This window comes from Anneissia japonica, unplaced genomic scaffold, assembly GCF_011630105.1.
Source record: "Anneissia japonica isolate Jap-2015-1 unplaced genomic scaffold, ASM1163010v1 scaffold287743_len2803612_cov181, whole genome shotgun sequence".
NCBI classification, from domain to species: Eukaryota; Metazoa; Echinodermata; class Crinoidea; order Comatulida; family Comatulidae; genus Anneissia; species Anneissia japonica.
Window position 1 is genome coordinate 479,479 of NW_022733259.1, and position 17,094 is coordinate 496,572.

The 17,094-nt window shown below is 34.9% G+C and overlaps 1 protein-coding gene across 3 annotated transcripts in view; it reads left to right on the top strand.

Annotated features, from left to right (window-relative positions):
* Positions 1-16,976, top strand: part of LOC117116023 (5'-AMP-activated protein kinase subunit beta-2-like) — a 29,361-nt gene extending 12,385 nt beyond the window's left edge. For all 3 annotated transcript variants that reach the window (XM_033259954.1, XM_033259956.1, XM_033259955.1), the window contains exons 4-8: positions 2,883-2,976; positions 9,892-10,024; positions 11,302-11,435; positions 12,131-12,199; positions 13,931-16,976. In XM_033259954.1, coding sequence (XP_033115845.1) covers positions 2,883-2,976; positions 9,892-10,024; positions 11,302-11,435; positions 12,131-12,199; positions 13,931-14,008 — 508 coding nt within the window. In that variant the 3' untranslated portion in view covers positions 14,009-16,976. The remainder of the gene's footprint in view (positions 1-2,882; positions 2,977-9,891; positions 10,025-11,301; positions 11,436-12,130; positions 12,200-13,930) is intronic.
* Positions 16,977-17,094: the final 118 nt, after the last annotated feature.

Below are 17,094 nucleotides of genomic sequence, written 5' to 3' on the forward strand. Positions count from 1 at the left end.
GAAATGGGTGCTATACTGCTATTATAAGCTATTACATGCTGTAGCTATTGACCAGCTACTAACATGCTTTTAAATGCTATTTAATGCTAGGACCAATCCTGCACTTTAGTGCATATGTTAAGATAAGTGGTCATCTTTAAAAGCATTGATTATCCTTTAATTTCGATTTTAAATATAATTATAGTTTTTTTTCTCTATTTACCTTATTTCAAAGCTAGTCTTCGCTTTTCACATGATATTGTTATGTCATTATGTCGTGGCGAACTGGACACCATACCTTAATGTACAGTATACCAAAACATGCTTATTTTCACATTAAAATCCATTAATTAGCTTAATGTCTTCCAACTGTTACTTGAGTATAAGTATAACATAAACTCACATATTTATAGTTTAACTTCCTTCTTTCTATTACTTTTCTAATAATAATCAATTAATTAATTAGCATACTGCCTTCCATACCTCCATGCATTTAATTATACCATTCATATTAAGCATGCTGCCTTCCATACTTCTCTAATATATTAATACCTACGACCATACTTTGTATACAGTATTCTATACTCGTTCATAGATTCAATACATATCACATGATCAACATTCTTGGTTATTCTATATTTATTTTGTATTGTTCAGGTACACAATCCTACTGTTGGCTTCAACAAGACTTTAGTCGGATGATAGTTGTAATAGTATTGTATTGATATACTTCCTATTCCTATTTACTCCTTTGTATGTGGCCCATAATGTTACGCATCTACAGTTACTCTAATTATGTATCTTCATTTAATACTATAGTTTAATGTGTTCTAAATATTGGTTGATTAATAATATTATTCAACAAAAACATATTGTGAATAATAATAAAAGAAGAAATATCTTTGAAAGTAAAACACATCTAATGTCAATTGAAAAATGATGTGAACACATCAATTTTAGACAATATTTTTTAAATGACATGTTTCCTATTAGCTATTTTAAAGGAAGATGAGAGAGGCAAGTATTATTTCCTTTTATACTTCACAAACATAGGCACTATATACACACACAGTCCTATATTAGTATGTTATCGGAATTACACATGGGTAATTGAATTTTGCACCAAAAAAAAAGCCTTGTATATTTACAGAAATTATGCTAATTTGGTGTTAAATAGCTAGATTCTTCATATGTTCTATGTATTAGTAAGCGCTACAGTCTGGAGGTATTGTCTTGGGGACAAAATTGACTGCAGGGGAATATACTGGATTCGTCCTGTGTGTGGGGAGGGGGTTCGAAAATTAATTGCGGAAACTTAATAATTAGTATAGTATTTTAATTTGCTGCCATGGGGATGGAGAGGGTGCATCCACATCTTCCCCCACTGCCAGCTTATGGCCATGGGCTCATGAGGAAGGCAGCAAGTAGTTGGGTATTAGTTTCTCACGGACAGCAAATAGCTATATAAGGAGTTATGTGGCTAAGCAACCCTCTCTTCATGTATGACATTTAGTCGGCCAACAATTTCCAACTTGTGGGATAAATCTTCCTTGTAACCTTGTATACATACATGATTTTCTGGGTTTATACCTGGTGAAAGTAAACTAAAAAATAAGAGATAACAGTCCCAAAATTATACAGGAAGGAGGATATCTTAGAACATGGGGTTTTTTCACCTTATACTAAAAAAATATGATTTGTCATTCAAAGAATACAGTAGAACATGAATTCATGAGTTATTATCAAGCAGGGACATAATGTTGTACAGCATTCTAGTACACTGTGTACTGTAATGTAAACATTAAAGATAATATTCATCTGTTGGTTGACCTTATGACACACACGGTTTTCAAGCCGACGAAAGAATGTGCTCTCTATATTTATCATCAAAATTTCTCTTCATTGGCAGTCTTGATTTCAAAATCCACACCTAAGCAAACTTAATAATCTAATTATACCATCTTAAAATATTTGAACTTTCCTTTCTTTGTCAATGAGATAGATGATCTACCAAATGAAACAAAAAAACTTTGGAGATATGTCAGTGTTATTCTAAAAAAATATGTTTAATTTACGTTCTTACATTGACATTTTTTGTGAGATATTGTTTTTGTATTACCGCACCACATTGAAAAGTAGCCCATATACTGAAACTGTCTGCATTATAAATAAATAAATATGATAGTATGTGCCATGTAACAGGTAAACATCTTATGTGCTACAAAAATATCCATAACTATTTAACGCTTTTTCGCAGTTGAAAATCCAGATCTCTATAAGTTGTTTTTTTAAAAATATTTTAAAGCTTTTTTGTGTTACCCTTGGAATTAATGTCTGTTGTTCTTCATTATTATCTGTTCTTTGTTTTTGTTTTGAATGTAAGAAATGTTCTGATTTAAAATCCAGAATAAACATGAAATGAAATTTGAGCAGCGTTGGTTGTAATTTATATATTGAAAAATCCAAATTAGGAAAGGACCCTCTCTATTGGTGCTGCCATCGTTGTGGACTTGAAGATTCCTTGTGTCCATGTTATGTCCATGTACGGTAGTATGAAGAGTAAAGTATGATTGCAACAATATACTATATGTATTATAATTCTAATATTTAATTTGTGGCAAATGATGCGTAAGAATCTCCCGCCGGAAGCGCCCAGCTTTGACGTCTGCAGAATGAGAATAATCACTGTAAATGGATTAGTCTATAGGGAGCCCTATTGACTACAACTTGGACTTTAGCAATATACTTAAAAGATAATCCATAGATTATAGAATTTAAGCACCGGTACATTTTAAGTTGTTTTTCTTGATATCTACAGGTACTAGTACAGACTTGATATTCTTTTGAAAGGTTAAGATAGTTGACATTTATGTTATTGTTTGTAAATATTTTATCTTGTTCAGCACTGGAGATTTTGTTGCGATTGTGGAGCTTCCAGAGGGCAAGCATGAATACAAGTTCCATGTGGATGGTCAATGGGTACATGATCCAAATCAGGTAAGGCTTCTTTACATTTATTCTGTTTTAAAAAAAAGAAATGTATATTTTGTCTTATCCAACGCCAAGTTTCCTGCGACTTGTAATACGGGCAGACATTAGCTCTCTGATGCGAAGGTAGCATTATGAGGCTTAAAGAAAGGAACCGCCAGTGGCGTAGCAGTTGGAGTTTGGATTTTATTTCTTTATAAAAATTGTTTTATCTAGCGGCAGGGAGGATAAGCCATAACTCGCAGGCGTGATTGTGCTGAATTGTGTATGAGCGTGGTCTGTGACTACTAGCTGCCATAAAGAGGAGCTTATAGTAGCTTCAGGTCACATCATTCTACAATGACAGGCTGAAATGAGCCATAATATCACTGTAACTCCTGTATCTCCTGAAAGATGCCATGAGTTCTTTAAAGTGCGCACAAGCCAGATGTGTACACAGGACCTTCACCGTAACCTGAGCATAGAGCGGCTCAAATCTGAGCAATGTCAATTCTGTCATTAGCGGTGGCCCTGCCTTATCACTCGGCCACTCACCTCGCGCAAATCTAGTCCTTCAGTGAGTTCCTTATTACTTAATTGTATGAAATTTAGTCATGAGGCATGGAGGATGGAACCACCTATGGTTCAGCAGTTGATTGGTGTATCAACCTTCTGGTTAGTGGGTATAACCACTCACTGTACATTTCACCTGTGCCCTTGGGCAAGTCATTTCACCTGTGTTTATCCCTCCACCCAGGAGTATGTCAGAGTTCATGGTATGATGTTGTGTCATTGATTGTGTTTGTCTGTATACATATAACTATCTCCAAAGGGAGTGCCTCCTATATATGGATCATTGACAGGGGTAATATTAACATCCCCAGCAGCTTGTATACCTTGGCAAATGGTACGGAAAAATTCATATATCCTCATATATTAGTTCTTTTTTGATGGCGTTGGTTTAATTGACATCAACAATTATTTAAGTTAAAGTAAAGAATAAAATTAATATATTTATATTTAACAACATAGGAATGTTGTTTTGCCCTACCTAACATGTTATTGTACTAAATAGTCAGTACATTCCCAAATACTTACAAATTTTGCAAATGATTATGGTGGGAATCAAACCCACGTCCTCCAATTAACTAGTCATAACCACTAATCCGCCGAGCTTGTGCTTACTGACTAGTGTTGAATCTGATCCCTAAGTACCCGCCCCTATTTATCTTTTTTTTTTAAAAGGGCAAACAAACAATTTATTTTAATTGGCCTTATATTAAACAAATTATTAGTTTCTATTTAAACTGAAAGTCAATTTCAACAGTTAAAATATTATAAAACCAGACTGGATTTCTCAAAGTGGTTATTAAAGTGAACACATGTTTATTTACTGAACCATTCAACAGCAGAAGCAAATCCGCTACTTAGACAGTGTTAAGAATATACACAAACAACATAATTGATGATCAGAACATTTCTCTTTTTCAAGCACTATGATTATTAACTTACATTGATTCGTCCATCAATTTTGGTTACTTGGGTCCCCGATGCACTGTATCACCAAGTCCTTTTATGAGACTGCAGTTAGTAGAGGTTTTTTTAAAATGCAAATAAAAATAATGCTGACAAGTTCACCAGAATAGAACCCAGGACCTTATGAATGGAAGGCGAGCACCAAACCACAGCACCACATGGCCACATCTTGAGATGGGAGACTTAAATTAAGCTTAAGTACATATTTTTAAAAGTCATGATTCGCATAATTTATGACACTGAATCCTAGAATAATATTACATTATGCTTATGTTTTTGACTTTTCACCTTGAAAATTGCTTTGGCACTGGGAATGTATCTATTATTATTACTTTAGAACATTAATGTGATTTATTCAGGCCCCTGTAGATATGGTATTTTAGCCTTAGTATCATTTTTGGGCAAGCTGCCAGCTCCAATGCGCATGACATGCTACATCATCTGCAGGCCTGGCAGTTGTACCAGAAATTTCAGTCTGCGGCATCCTACCACCTATTGACTTGACAGACAATATGAGAACATTTTGGCATTGTACCAGCAATAGAATAACTTGTCTGCAACATTTGCATCCATCCGAGATTATATTATCCTAACCTAGACTAAGAATTTAGAAATGCTGGCTTCATACCAAAAAATGGTCTGTTGATCTGTTTGCAACCCTTCTCTAGTAATACTTTTATAACTGGAATACCATTCCCAGATGGAAATGGAAAAAAGCAGGCCTAGAATCCAGGAGGAAAGGGACCATAGTTTCATGGTTTTTAAGTATGATGAATATTAGGAAGTATTAAGTAAATAAAACATTTTCTTTGTTGTCCTCTTTCAAATTGAAATTTGAAATGTAGGCTGGGCCCCTGGAGACCACAGTTAGACATTGCATCACCAACCCAAATGTAAAAGATAAACAAATATAACATTGTTCTTTAAACCAACGCTACTCCCAAGTGAGGGTTATTCAGGGAGCCGAGTGATCAGACCCAAATTTAATTTTCGACGCTCTGCCTTCTGATGAATCGAGGCCTGCAGCGCAAGAGGTAGGAACATTGCAACATTTAGCACAGTTGTATTTTTAATGTGATTTTGCTAGCTTTGTGCCTTTTTGAACACACCATAACGGTTGTGAGTGTCACTGATCTTAAGTGTGGTTTTCAATCAAATAAAGTAATATATTTTGGTTGTAGATTCTTTTTAATGGAATTGTCAATTTTTATAAAAATTGAGACTTTATATTAGGTTATCCTTCTAAGTTTAAACTCCAGCTCATAAATTCCACTGAGATAAATTTATTTTTAATTGTTAAAAAAATTTGAAAAAAAACATCAACTTTACTATGGTATTAGCCCCGATGAGGAGCTCTAGAAGCACTTGGCTGATTGATTAATAGATCATTTTTACTCTACTGCCTCTATTATACTGCCCTCATGAGACTGATTGATTAATAGATCTTTTTTACTCTACTGCCTCTATTATACTGCCCTCATGAGGCTGATTGATTAATAGATCTTTTTTACTCTACTTCCTCTATTATACTGCCCTCCTCGGAGCTTTCGAGATTACAAAAACTTGCTTTTTACTCATATTAGCTCTTTATTTTTCCGTCATGAAATCCAATTGTGTTTAAAGTTGTAACATACAGACACTGCAGGTACCTGAGATGATGGTACATTGAATGACAAGCTTTGCTATGCATCATGCCCACAGATCCATGTGTAGAAGCATTTGTGTTATATAGGTGAAACTTATAATTCATTATTATTACTAGCAATACCATTTGACATTGTAGAGTAGTACCAGCAGGTAGTTTAAAGTATAATTCCTTTTGGAATAGGCAATGTATATAGACAGAGGTATCTGCAACTTAACAACAAAATTATTTGTACGCATTGGAATTTGAAATATCATAAATGGGAAGAAAAATTTGGAGACTGAAGTGATTTAATAAGCTATCACTCAGTCCTGGTACCAGCAAATATTGTCTGAAACCTATGTAACCAAGTTTTGGTATAATTGTAATTAGATTGTAAGATATCTTACAATAAGATGTGTTTACTATTGGAATTATAGTCAGCATGTTGTATGCTGTTTACTATGGTATTCCTTCGTTCATGCATTCATTTATTCAGTCAAAAAATTACAGTAATAAAAACATGCAAGGATTATAAATGACAGAAAAAGTATTGGAAAACATATTAAAAAACACATTGGCCAGGATAGCCCAAGACAACCAAAAGCAGTTTTATTTCCATTGGGGTCCTTATTTCCATATGCTAGTTGTCCACTGTAGTAACTTTACTTTTATACATTTTAATGCATTAAGTGTGGAAATAATTGTTTGGCTATTCAGTGAAGCATTTCCTTCAACATTTAGATATCATAATAAAAAATAATGGAAGGACAGATAATAGTTTTCAGTAGTCAATTATAAACTAGTAGACTGAAAAATAAATATTGTGGTTATACCCACTAACCAGAAGGTTGATACACCAAACAACTGCTGAACCATAGGTGGTTCCATCCCCCATGCCTCATGATTAAATTTCATACTATTAAGTAAAGGAACTCACTGAAGGACTAGATTTGCGCGAGGTGAGTGGCCAAGTGATAAGGCAGGGCCACCGCTAATGACAGAATTGACATTGCTCAGATTTGAAATTTGCAAAATGGGGCATAATGTAGCATTTTTAAAGGCACATTCAGTTGTAAAGGAAAAAAAATCTGATTTTGCAGTCAGTATTCAGTCACAAATTTACTTTGGCCATCTTTCATTTTTTATGCCAACATCTGCGCAAGCATACAAGAATACAATTACCATTAATTACTGATCTCCATATATACAGTAGTACTACCATATATTGATTTGTTTTCCCTTTATTAGTGATAATAAATAGAATTTCACAATGGCTGTGGTACCAGCAAGTGTTTTCTTAAAATTTAATAGTTTTGAAACAAACTGAATAATTTCGTGCGAGTTAGTAAATATGTTAATGTTTGCAGTTGCTGGCGATGTAGATGCCAGTCCATTAGTAGTCAGTGTGTTCTTGAATCCACCATCTAAACCGTAAGTAATGTAAAAAGGTGTATGTTTACTTGAATATGCATTGTATGTTGACAACTTCACACTAGTGTTGCAATAGTAAGCGATCAGGTGTAGGAAAGCGATCAGGTGTGGGAAAGCAATCAGTTATAGGAAAATATGAGGTTTGGGAAGATTAGGTGTATGGAGGAGTAATGAGGTGGAGAAGAGGTTTTTGTATGGGAAGGGAAGAATATATGTGCAAAGGAATTAAAATATCTGAGATCAGGTATGAAAAGGAGATTACGTATGGCGAGGGATCAGGTGAAGGGGTTTAGATGTCAAGAAAAGTATGGTATGACTATGGGTTAAGATGTGGGGAGGGATTTAGTTTGGGAAAGATCGGGTAGAGAACCGATCAGGTGTGGGAAAGGAGATTAGGTAATGGGGACATAGGTATGAGAAGGTAGGAAGGGAGTTAGCTTTAGAGAGAAAATTTAGTGTGGGATGGATATGAGGTGTATGTGGAGGATTAGTTATGCTCATGTGTTTTTAACTAGTGCAGAAAGCCTAGCATAATAATTCAAATTTGGGAGAATGCCAATATTGTAATTTCTAGTGTTGCTTATAGGTTTAATGTACTATGCATTAAGTTAGGTGCTTTTATCTTTTTTAATGTACTATGCATTAAGTTAGGTGCTTTTATCTTTATTGAACATTTATTAGATGAAAATGAGACTTATTTTGCACACGCGTTCGTCCAAATGGTACCAATATTTCCAGACGCTAAGCCTGCATTTGTTCACTAAAGCCGGGCATTCACTGCGCACGATGGTCGTCGTTCGATACTATTCTGTAAAGAACGCAACCCAACAACGCACGTAAAGGATCGTTTTTAATGGTGATCCGTTCAGACTGCCAACGACAATCATCAGACAGTGTCGCATCGTCCAGCGCTCACAGAGAGCAGAGTGGAATTTGTTGTGCGATGGTCATACGACCGGCTTATGACACAGTGATTGACCGGCTTTAGTTATACCACCTGTAAAGCACAGGTTGCACTCTCTCCCTTCATTTTAAACTAGGTGTGTATTTAAATGCTTGTGAATTTCTAACAAATATAAAATAGGTTTGATTATAATATTGTAAGTCAAAATTCGCTTTTACTAAACCACGATAATATTATACGTACTTGTGACGTTTCGTGTGCTTTCAGCAACACTTCATCAGGCAGTGAACTGTTGATGGTATCAGTTCCATTCACTAGGTGAAGAGCGACCTCTACTGCTGGTGCAACCAAACTGCAATTCCAAACTAAAGGATTGTAAAAGATTTCTCATATTCTAAAAGCAAAATAGAAACTTTATTCTGGCCTCATAAATTTATGGATTTTGTCATGGTAGGGAACTAATAATATGATGGTAAAAACTTTTTATAATTTACCAGACAAAGTGAAACTTATTCTCAGCACAGCCTTTTACACAGTGTTCGTAGTTGAACCATATATACTGTAAATCATTGATATTTGTCCTAATATTAGCATACGATGTAGGTAATTTAAGATGTTATAATTGCAGTGATACAGCCTGTTGTACATATTGGTTATCAGACAGAAGTAATCTACAGCTGATAAAGTGCCGTCTGGAAGCTTACGTGAAATTAATCATACATCAGGCTAAAAAAAAGTGCTTATTTCACACAGTCTTGGGCTTCATTAAGTACTGTATATGGTCTGATGTGGGCAATCAGAGTAGCCGATAAAGCCCTGCCCAAAAGCTTCTATAAAATAACTTGGATCTAAAATAGTTGTTTAGGAATTCATTTTATACTTATTTGTACCGACTAAGAGTGTTGCTTGTCAATGTTGGACTTAATATTCATTAAGTATGTTTATTTTATGTTGTGCTAAACTTCAAAGTGGATTACAGTGTGTAAATTTAAATTGGTAAATATTTATTTTTCTGATTTTGTAAGTGGAGTGATTGTGGGGAGTGCGATCCCCAGAAAACTTGTGTGCCTCATCTCTCTCAGGTACCGTACTAGAAATGCCCGCGCTCAACCTCATCACCTCACTCTTCCAGCTAAGGCCCACCCACTTTCTCATTGGGGAGTTTTAATTTGAGTGACAACATATCCTAGAACGGATTCACTCAACTGTGATTCTGGCCAAGTGGCATCCTAGAATCCACAACACGAAAACTCAGAATTCTATCATGCGCAGATGACTTTATGTGACGTTGTTACGTTCTAGGTCCTTTCGTCATCGTGAAATCGGCTCATCTTATTCACTTCTTGTCAGTGCTCTTAGATGTGCTGCCAGATTCCTTAAATTTAAGTGTTGGTAACTTGTGTAGAATCACATAATTCATTTTAGTTTGTGTTTTGTATCTTTACAGCCCACTGTAAACAGTAATGGTGGCACACTGAACAACCTCATCAATGTGATGAAGTCCGATTTTGAAGTGTTTGAAGCTTTAGCTATTGACTCCATCAACAGTAGTAATACTGCTAATCAGAACATTATGAAAGGTAATGTATAATCTCAGTAAATATCATTATCATCATCATCATTTAATCTAGCTACAAAGTATTACTCATCATCATACTTCATTACAAAATGGTAATTTTGATGCATAATCTCAGATCAACTATTATAACTATTACAAATGTCAGAAATAAATGCTGGCATTAAAAATTGGCAGCGGTCATAAGTTTAAATGCATTTATTCTCAGATCTTGGTATTTATAGCTTACTATAGATGTCAACAAGTTTATGAACTTTGATATGGCTAACAGGGATAATATTCATTATCATAATCAACAACAATTCCCAAAATATAATAAAAATTGGTAATGGCAATATACTTGTAGAGTGCATTGGACACAATTGTCTCGTCTCTAGTAAATGCTTGGTACGCCAGCAATAAATGCTTCATACGCCATGTAGTTGGCTATATAAAGTATAGCAGTAAAGGGTTGGACTTCAATGCAAGACGAACTAAGTCCTGCCAACAACATATTTGCTTGCGCCCTTGGGCAAGACAGGCATATTTCTCTAATTACTTTATCCTCTGGATGAGATGTTAAGTTGTTGATCCAGTGTGCATAATAATGAGCTTTAAATTGCACTACGGCAGTAGGACCTTAGAATGTAATTATGTTACAAAGAAGTGCGCTTGCGAGAACGTTCCATTCTTTTGTCGCCTTGATTCTAGAGCACAGTTTTACCCGAATCTACAACATGCAGAGAATCTTAGACGGTCATAGATGAGTGAATGTGTTCTAGCATCATGTCGTCTCGCAAATCAAAAACTCCTAGTTTAAGCACTTGTGCACAAAAAATCTGAACTAAGTATACTATAAAAAAAAAGAAAATAAGAGATTGTCTACAGGTTTACTGGTCATGGTATTGGTGGGCACTGCACTACTGTCACTCTAACTTCTTAGGTGCTAATACAAATTTTCTTGTTGACTTTCCAACAAAGACCACATAAGTAAGTAGTAAAGGTCGAAACCTGATGCTCTGGGCACCTTGGCATTTGGGCCAGACTGTGCCAGGCTGTTGGGGTTCACCACTGCTCCCACACAGCAGTCTGTTTTACCTTCCCAGCATGTCCCGGTACCCATTTATACATTTACATTGACAAGGTGGTAAATAGTCTCATATGCTAATATACATAAAGGGTATGTTGTTGAAAATGAAACTGAAACATATTACCAAATCACATGTTTACATTTTCAAGGACAAACTAAAATCAAACTATTATCTTTTTGATTGTAATAAAACTTTTTTTTTATACCCATAGGAGAAAGTAGTTCACCCCCTGGTGATTATAGTCAAGAAATTCCAAAAAGGATTTCTCCCGAGAAGTCTGGCGGTCCACCTATTCTTCCACCACATCTTCTGCAGGTGATGTTGAATAAAGACACAGGCCTACAGGTGAGAGAGTGCAATATGTGTATGCACCTGGCCCTATCAATTCATTAAGACTACTGGGCAGATTGCTATAAAATTGTTGGAAACAGTTACTCTAAACTGGTGCCTTATAAGCAGCTTCACAGTAGTGTAAGACAATTTCTATGAAACAGTCTTAAAAAGGTGACACTGAGAATTAAAATTCAGTCATCTAACTGATTCGACTGTAATGTATAGCAATGGTCTATGAAGCTGGGCACTCGCTGCATTGGACCGTCAGCCAAGGAATCTAACCCTGTTTCTAGTGCATGCTAGACAATGCAAAGCCGTCGGCTGATTGACGGTGGCAGGCTGAACGGATCCTCATTCAAAACGATCTGTCGTCCCATTGCGTTCTCCATAGAATCGCGTTGGCTGACGACCTCCGGGCACAGGCTTAATATGATCGCCTTAGTTTGTTTGCTATTGCTGCTCTAATTGTGTTTTTACACCAATAAAAATGCAAGTTGCAATAGTTCACCATCTTTAAAAAGATATGTCAGCCATCTGTCCCATTAGTGTAAAAAGAGCAGTACATTATCTCCCATCGTTGTATGGCCCAGTTCAGTATCCATGTTTCCCTATCTACCACTTAGTAAGGATAAACTTTTTTTTCTTTCTTTTCTTTCTTTTCATGTTTTAATGTGTATATATTATATATTATTTATTTCTTTCATTAGTATGATCCATCATTGCTTCCTGAACCAAACCATGTGATGTTAAATCACCTGTATGCATTGTCAATCAAGGTAAGAATTTACAAGTTGCTGTTCTCACGCATATAGGTTAGAGTGCTATGTTATACTTTGTTCACACTGTAAGTGTTAAATATACTTGAGATGCCCATATATGGGCATGTGATGTCATATCACGCCCATGTATGGGTAAGTCACAGGTATTTGTCACATAATTTGATAGTGTGAATGATCATTAGTCATACATAAAAAATCAAAGGTAGCAGCAGTTATAGTGTTGGAATCAATCCAGCCGGCCTCTCCCACCACCCCCTCCCCTACATTATTCAAAAGTTTTTCAAAAAATGGAGAAAAAAGTGAGATTACAGTAAAAGGTCCATTTTACGTACCCCTTGGTACCAAGTGATATTCGTAAATTGAAAGATTCGTAAACTAGATCAGGTGTCAGTTTCTATTACCTAGGCCTAGCTATCCTTTGCCATTGAGCAGCGAATAGGCTGACGGCAGCCTGGTCTAGCATGAACCGACAGTGCAGCAGCCTGGTCTGCTGTGCTAGAGCCTAGCAGAAATTACCTTCGATAAAAACCAAATTATTGTAATCACTGGCATTCTTCCATTTAATAAAATATTGTTTCAATTCGTATTAAAACATCTGTTTTAAGGACCTTTCTGTCGTGTTCTTTCTAGTTCTTAGATCGCTGAATTGTGTTGTTTACATGCATTTCGCTGTCAATAAAATTGACCCCAACGCACTTGTTTACATGTGTGCTCAATCCGACGACTCTCGTTGGTTGGTAGTTCGTTTTTTTGGTTAGGTTTATTACATTAATATAATAAACCTGACTTTGTTAAGAAAAATATACATTATCACTTTGAAAAATGTGCGCAACCGGACTTTCTTTACGTTAATAATTTGTCAATGATGACGTCATTAGCTGCAAAGACCATTCGTAAAATCGACTATTCGTAAAATCGACGTTCTTAAAATGGACGTTTTACTGTACATTCAAATTCTTGGGTGGAAAGTATTATTTCTGGCTATCTAGATGTGCCATAATCATAAATTTTCTTACCTCAGCCCCAACTGAGGTCGGAGTCTGAGGTGATCCAGACCCTCCATCTGTGGAAGTTCCTCCCTGGGGGGCCCCCCCCCCCTTTTCAAATTCTTGGATCTGCCATTGAGTTATGCTGTCCTTCATTAGGTGAAGCACACACACTTATCACATTGTAACAACAGTGCAAAACACCTAACATAAACATAAGCCACCTTACATAGTCCTTTCATATCTAATGTAAACTGGCCAAAAATTGTTAAGCAAACAATATGTTCGATGATAAGATTAGGTTTTCAAACTGATTATTTCTGTTTATATTGTTGGGTCTGTGTGCTTTAGAAATTTATTTTCACCATAAATCAAACATTCTTCTGATTAAATACCTCTAATGAATATGAAATTATCTTCCAAGGCCATTTATGTTAAATATGTACAGTACACTAGTTTATTTCTGAACAAAAAAAAAATTGTTGAAGCAAGACGGAAAAACATATTCTCCTGATTATGTTTAAATTCCATTTTTTTTTCATAACAAATCTAACTTAAAATAGCAGACATTTCTATCCACAGATTATCAACACACTAGTTGTAAAAGCTACAAAACACAACATAATTAGACTATTCGAATTGATGATGTTAATGTTGAACCTCCCCCCCCCCCCCCCCCCCCCCCCCAAGGAAATTTAAGATTTCTAAATTTTGTAACTCTTTGTTTTTTTTTTCCACACAGGATGGTGTTATGGTTTTAAGTGCAACTCATCGTTACCGCAAGAAATATGTAACAACCGTAATGTACAAACCCATTTAAACCACTGGAAAGTGCCTTAATGCACTTTATAAGTACTAAATATGATTTAATTTTGTAGTTAATTATTACTTAGGTGTGCCAAATTTATCAATAACCTATCTGCCATTGTTTTGTGTATAAATGAGATGTTTGTTGATAGATGTAAGCCGAACATACAGTATGCTATTTCATTTTTGTCTGTCAGACTTGAAGAAGTTTGGTTAGATTTTTTTCGTAAGTTCTGTCCGTACTATCAAATTTTCTTGTAAAAACAACAGTTGTATGCCCAAATATAGTCATAATGTACCTATATATGGTCATGATGTGATGTCATCATGACCATATTTAGGCATGTTACATGTTTGTTTTTGTCAAGTAAAATTGTATAGTCTGGACAGGGCTTAACATGGAAAGACACCTGATTTAATAAAGTTTGATCAAACATTTTTTTGAGTTTGTCAGAAAAAAAATTGAAAGTGTGTGCCTGGGAAAGAGAGAGCGAGGGAGAAAAAAAGAAATATGAACTTATGTTGAGGTTTATGAGTTAGATTTTTGTTTTGATAAGCACATTTAAGATGGATGGTAGGGACGTAGTTAAGTGCATGATCTTTATAGTGCAAAATGATTTAAATGTAAACCAAAGAGTGGACTAAGTACAACAATAATTATAATCCTCCAATTAGTTAATTAATATGCCACAGAGCCACTATCTCTCTATTCATCCACTTTTGTGCATCTAGCTATATTTGGCTATTTAACCCAATTCTGCAGGTGAGCCTGTTTTTGAAGTTGACTAAAATTCATTAATGCTGGCATATTTTGGGATTTTGTTAAGGGGTGATTGTAGAAGGAGAGTATGGGAGAGGGGTTTTTAGTGAAGTGAAGCATGAAAATTATCAAAAATATATAATAAAACATATATAATGTGTAATACAGAAAGTATAAAAATCTGAAGAAGATCATCACCTTCATCTCACAAGTTATGGTGTCTGAATAATAAGATTAACAAGTCTTTATGTTTAGAAAAAATTCTTAGAATATTATTTGATGAATCATGGTTCAAAGCCAGACTCCAGAGGAAAAATCAATTTTGATATGTTATATAATTATTTTTTCTATGACACAAAAAGTGTGTTTGGCGAAAAAATTAGGAATGGTTAATGAGATACAGATCATTGAATACTTAGAAACTGGCAGAAATATGTGGTAAAAAGGGTGATTATGCCCTTTTTATTCCCCCAGTTTTCAAATATTCAAAAAATCTGTATATCATTAACCGTTCCCAAGTTCTTTTGACAAAGACCCTATTTGAGTCTTTAAAAAAATCGGTTGTGCAACAACATATCAAACATTTTTTTTCTTCAGAGCCTGGCTTGAAATGGTGATGTTGGACAGGTATCATGGATTGGTACACACTGTGTTTCACGTACAAACCTTGTCCTGAATTTATTGAAATCTTACAGCCTAAGTTATACTCACTGTTTTTTTTTTTTTTTGGGGTTTTTTTCTGACATTGGCTGATTTAAATAAATTGGCTGATTGTTCATGCTCTTCCAACAGTATAAAAAACACAAACTTACAAATTAAAATTCAAGTAAAGACATAATCTCTGTGTTAACCAAATAAACTTACAAAAATGTTATTAAATATTTATATTTCCTAATTTGCATATTTAAGTAGGTGATTAACTTTCAGTTGAAAATTTGAATGAGAAAGTCTCAAAAATAACAAAAAAAAGTCTTATTGAAAGTTTATAACTTATTTGATTCTTGTACATCGCTGGCGACAGCTCAAGGGGGGCCTGGTGGGCCGCCGAACAATTTTAGTAAGTGGGCCAGCCCTCCTGGAGGCCCCATTAATAATTTGTCAAAAAATTGTTTGAAAGTTGATTTTGAGAAACAGCAGGCAGACTTTAAGCGAAGCATCGAGCACCGGTTGGCTGTTGTTAATCTCATTTTTGGTCGCAAAGTATTATAATAGCTTCCATAAAGAAAACATCACCAAATTAGTCTCCGGAATGTAAAAGATACAATTTTTTTTACCCTGGACCCAAACCGGATGAAATTATACATATTTTTTTCTGCAAAAATATCATACTACATAAAACATTTGCAAGATTTGGTATGTTCTCCAAATAATTATATATTTCCCAAACAAATGAATCAAAACTCTATAGTGAAGTTGGTAATTTGTTTTGTTTATGATATTTATTGACAGTTTAGATGGATTCATTGATAATTGTGCGTATTGCATAATTATTTTGATGTGATTGTCCACGGTGATTATAAGAATACTATTATAAGTATATAACTGCCATTGTTGATGTAAGTAGATCTGCCTCTGTTGATATTAATGAACCATCTTGTATTTTCATCTGTGCATGCCTATGTCAAAGGTCAAGGAATTGTAAAGTAAAAAAATACTCGAGCCTTGACAATCAACATACCCATTTGCGACTGAAAATATGATATGGCTTGTTTCAGAAGATTATGGTAGTACAGTATATAAAATCCCTAGTTGTTGCCAGAATATGCTGTATTTCATTGCCCAATTTTCCAATGGTAAATCTTCAACATGTTTATTGGTCAATAAAGCTTATACTCTGGTGGGTTAAATGAAGATTTAAGAGAATTTAAAGGAAAATAATGGTGTAGATAAAGTAGAAATAATCTGTTGTGTAATTAATGTACTAAGAATAAGGTTTATATCAAATTGTTCAGGTATGAAAGATAAGCAAATATGAGGGTTCTATTCTTCCTGTGTAAAGCCGTAATTGAGTGCCAAACTACTAATTGGCACAAGTAAAAATGGTAGTGTTTTGAACAGGTTCCAAAGGGTGCACAAGCGGCATTAATTGAGGGCGGTGTTTTCTTGAGCTCTGGTTATTGTAAATAATGTACAAAAGTATAGGGAGGAAAATGAATTATGTAAAGTCCTGTGTTTGGTTTATAAAGTGGGAAAATAAAAGCTTTGATGTTGTAAAGTGTAATATAATGATAGTATAATTCATTGCTGTTTGATCCACCAATTTGATCCATTAATATATTTCAAAAACAATTACAGAAGAAAATAATGTATAAATAAATACAAATACATTGGGGACTTTG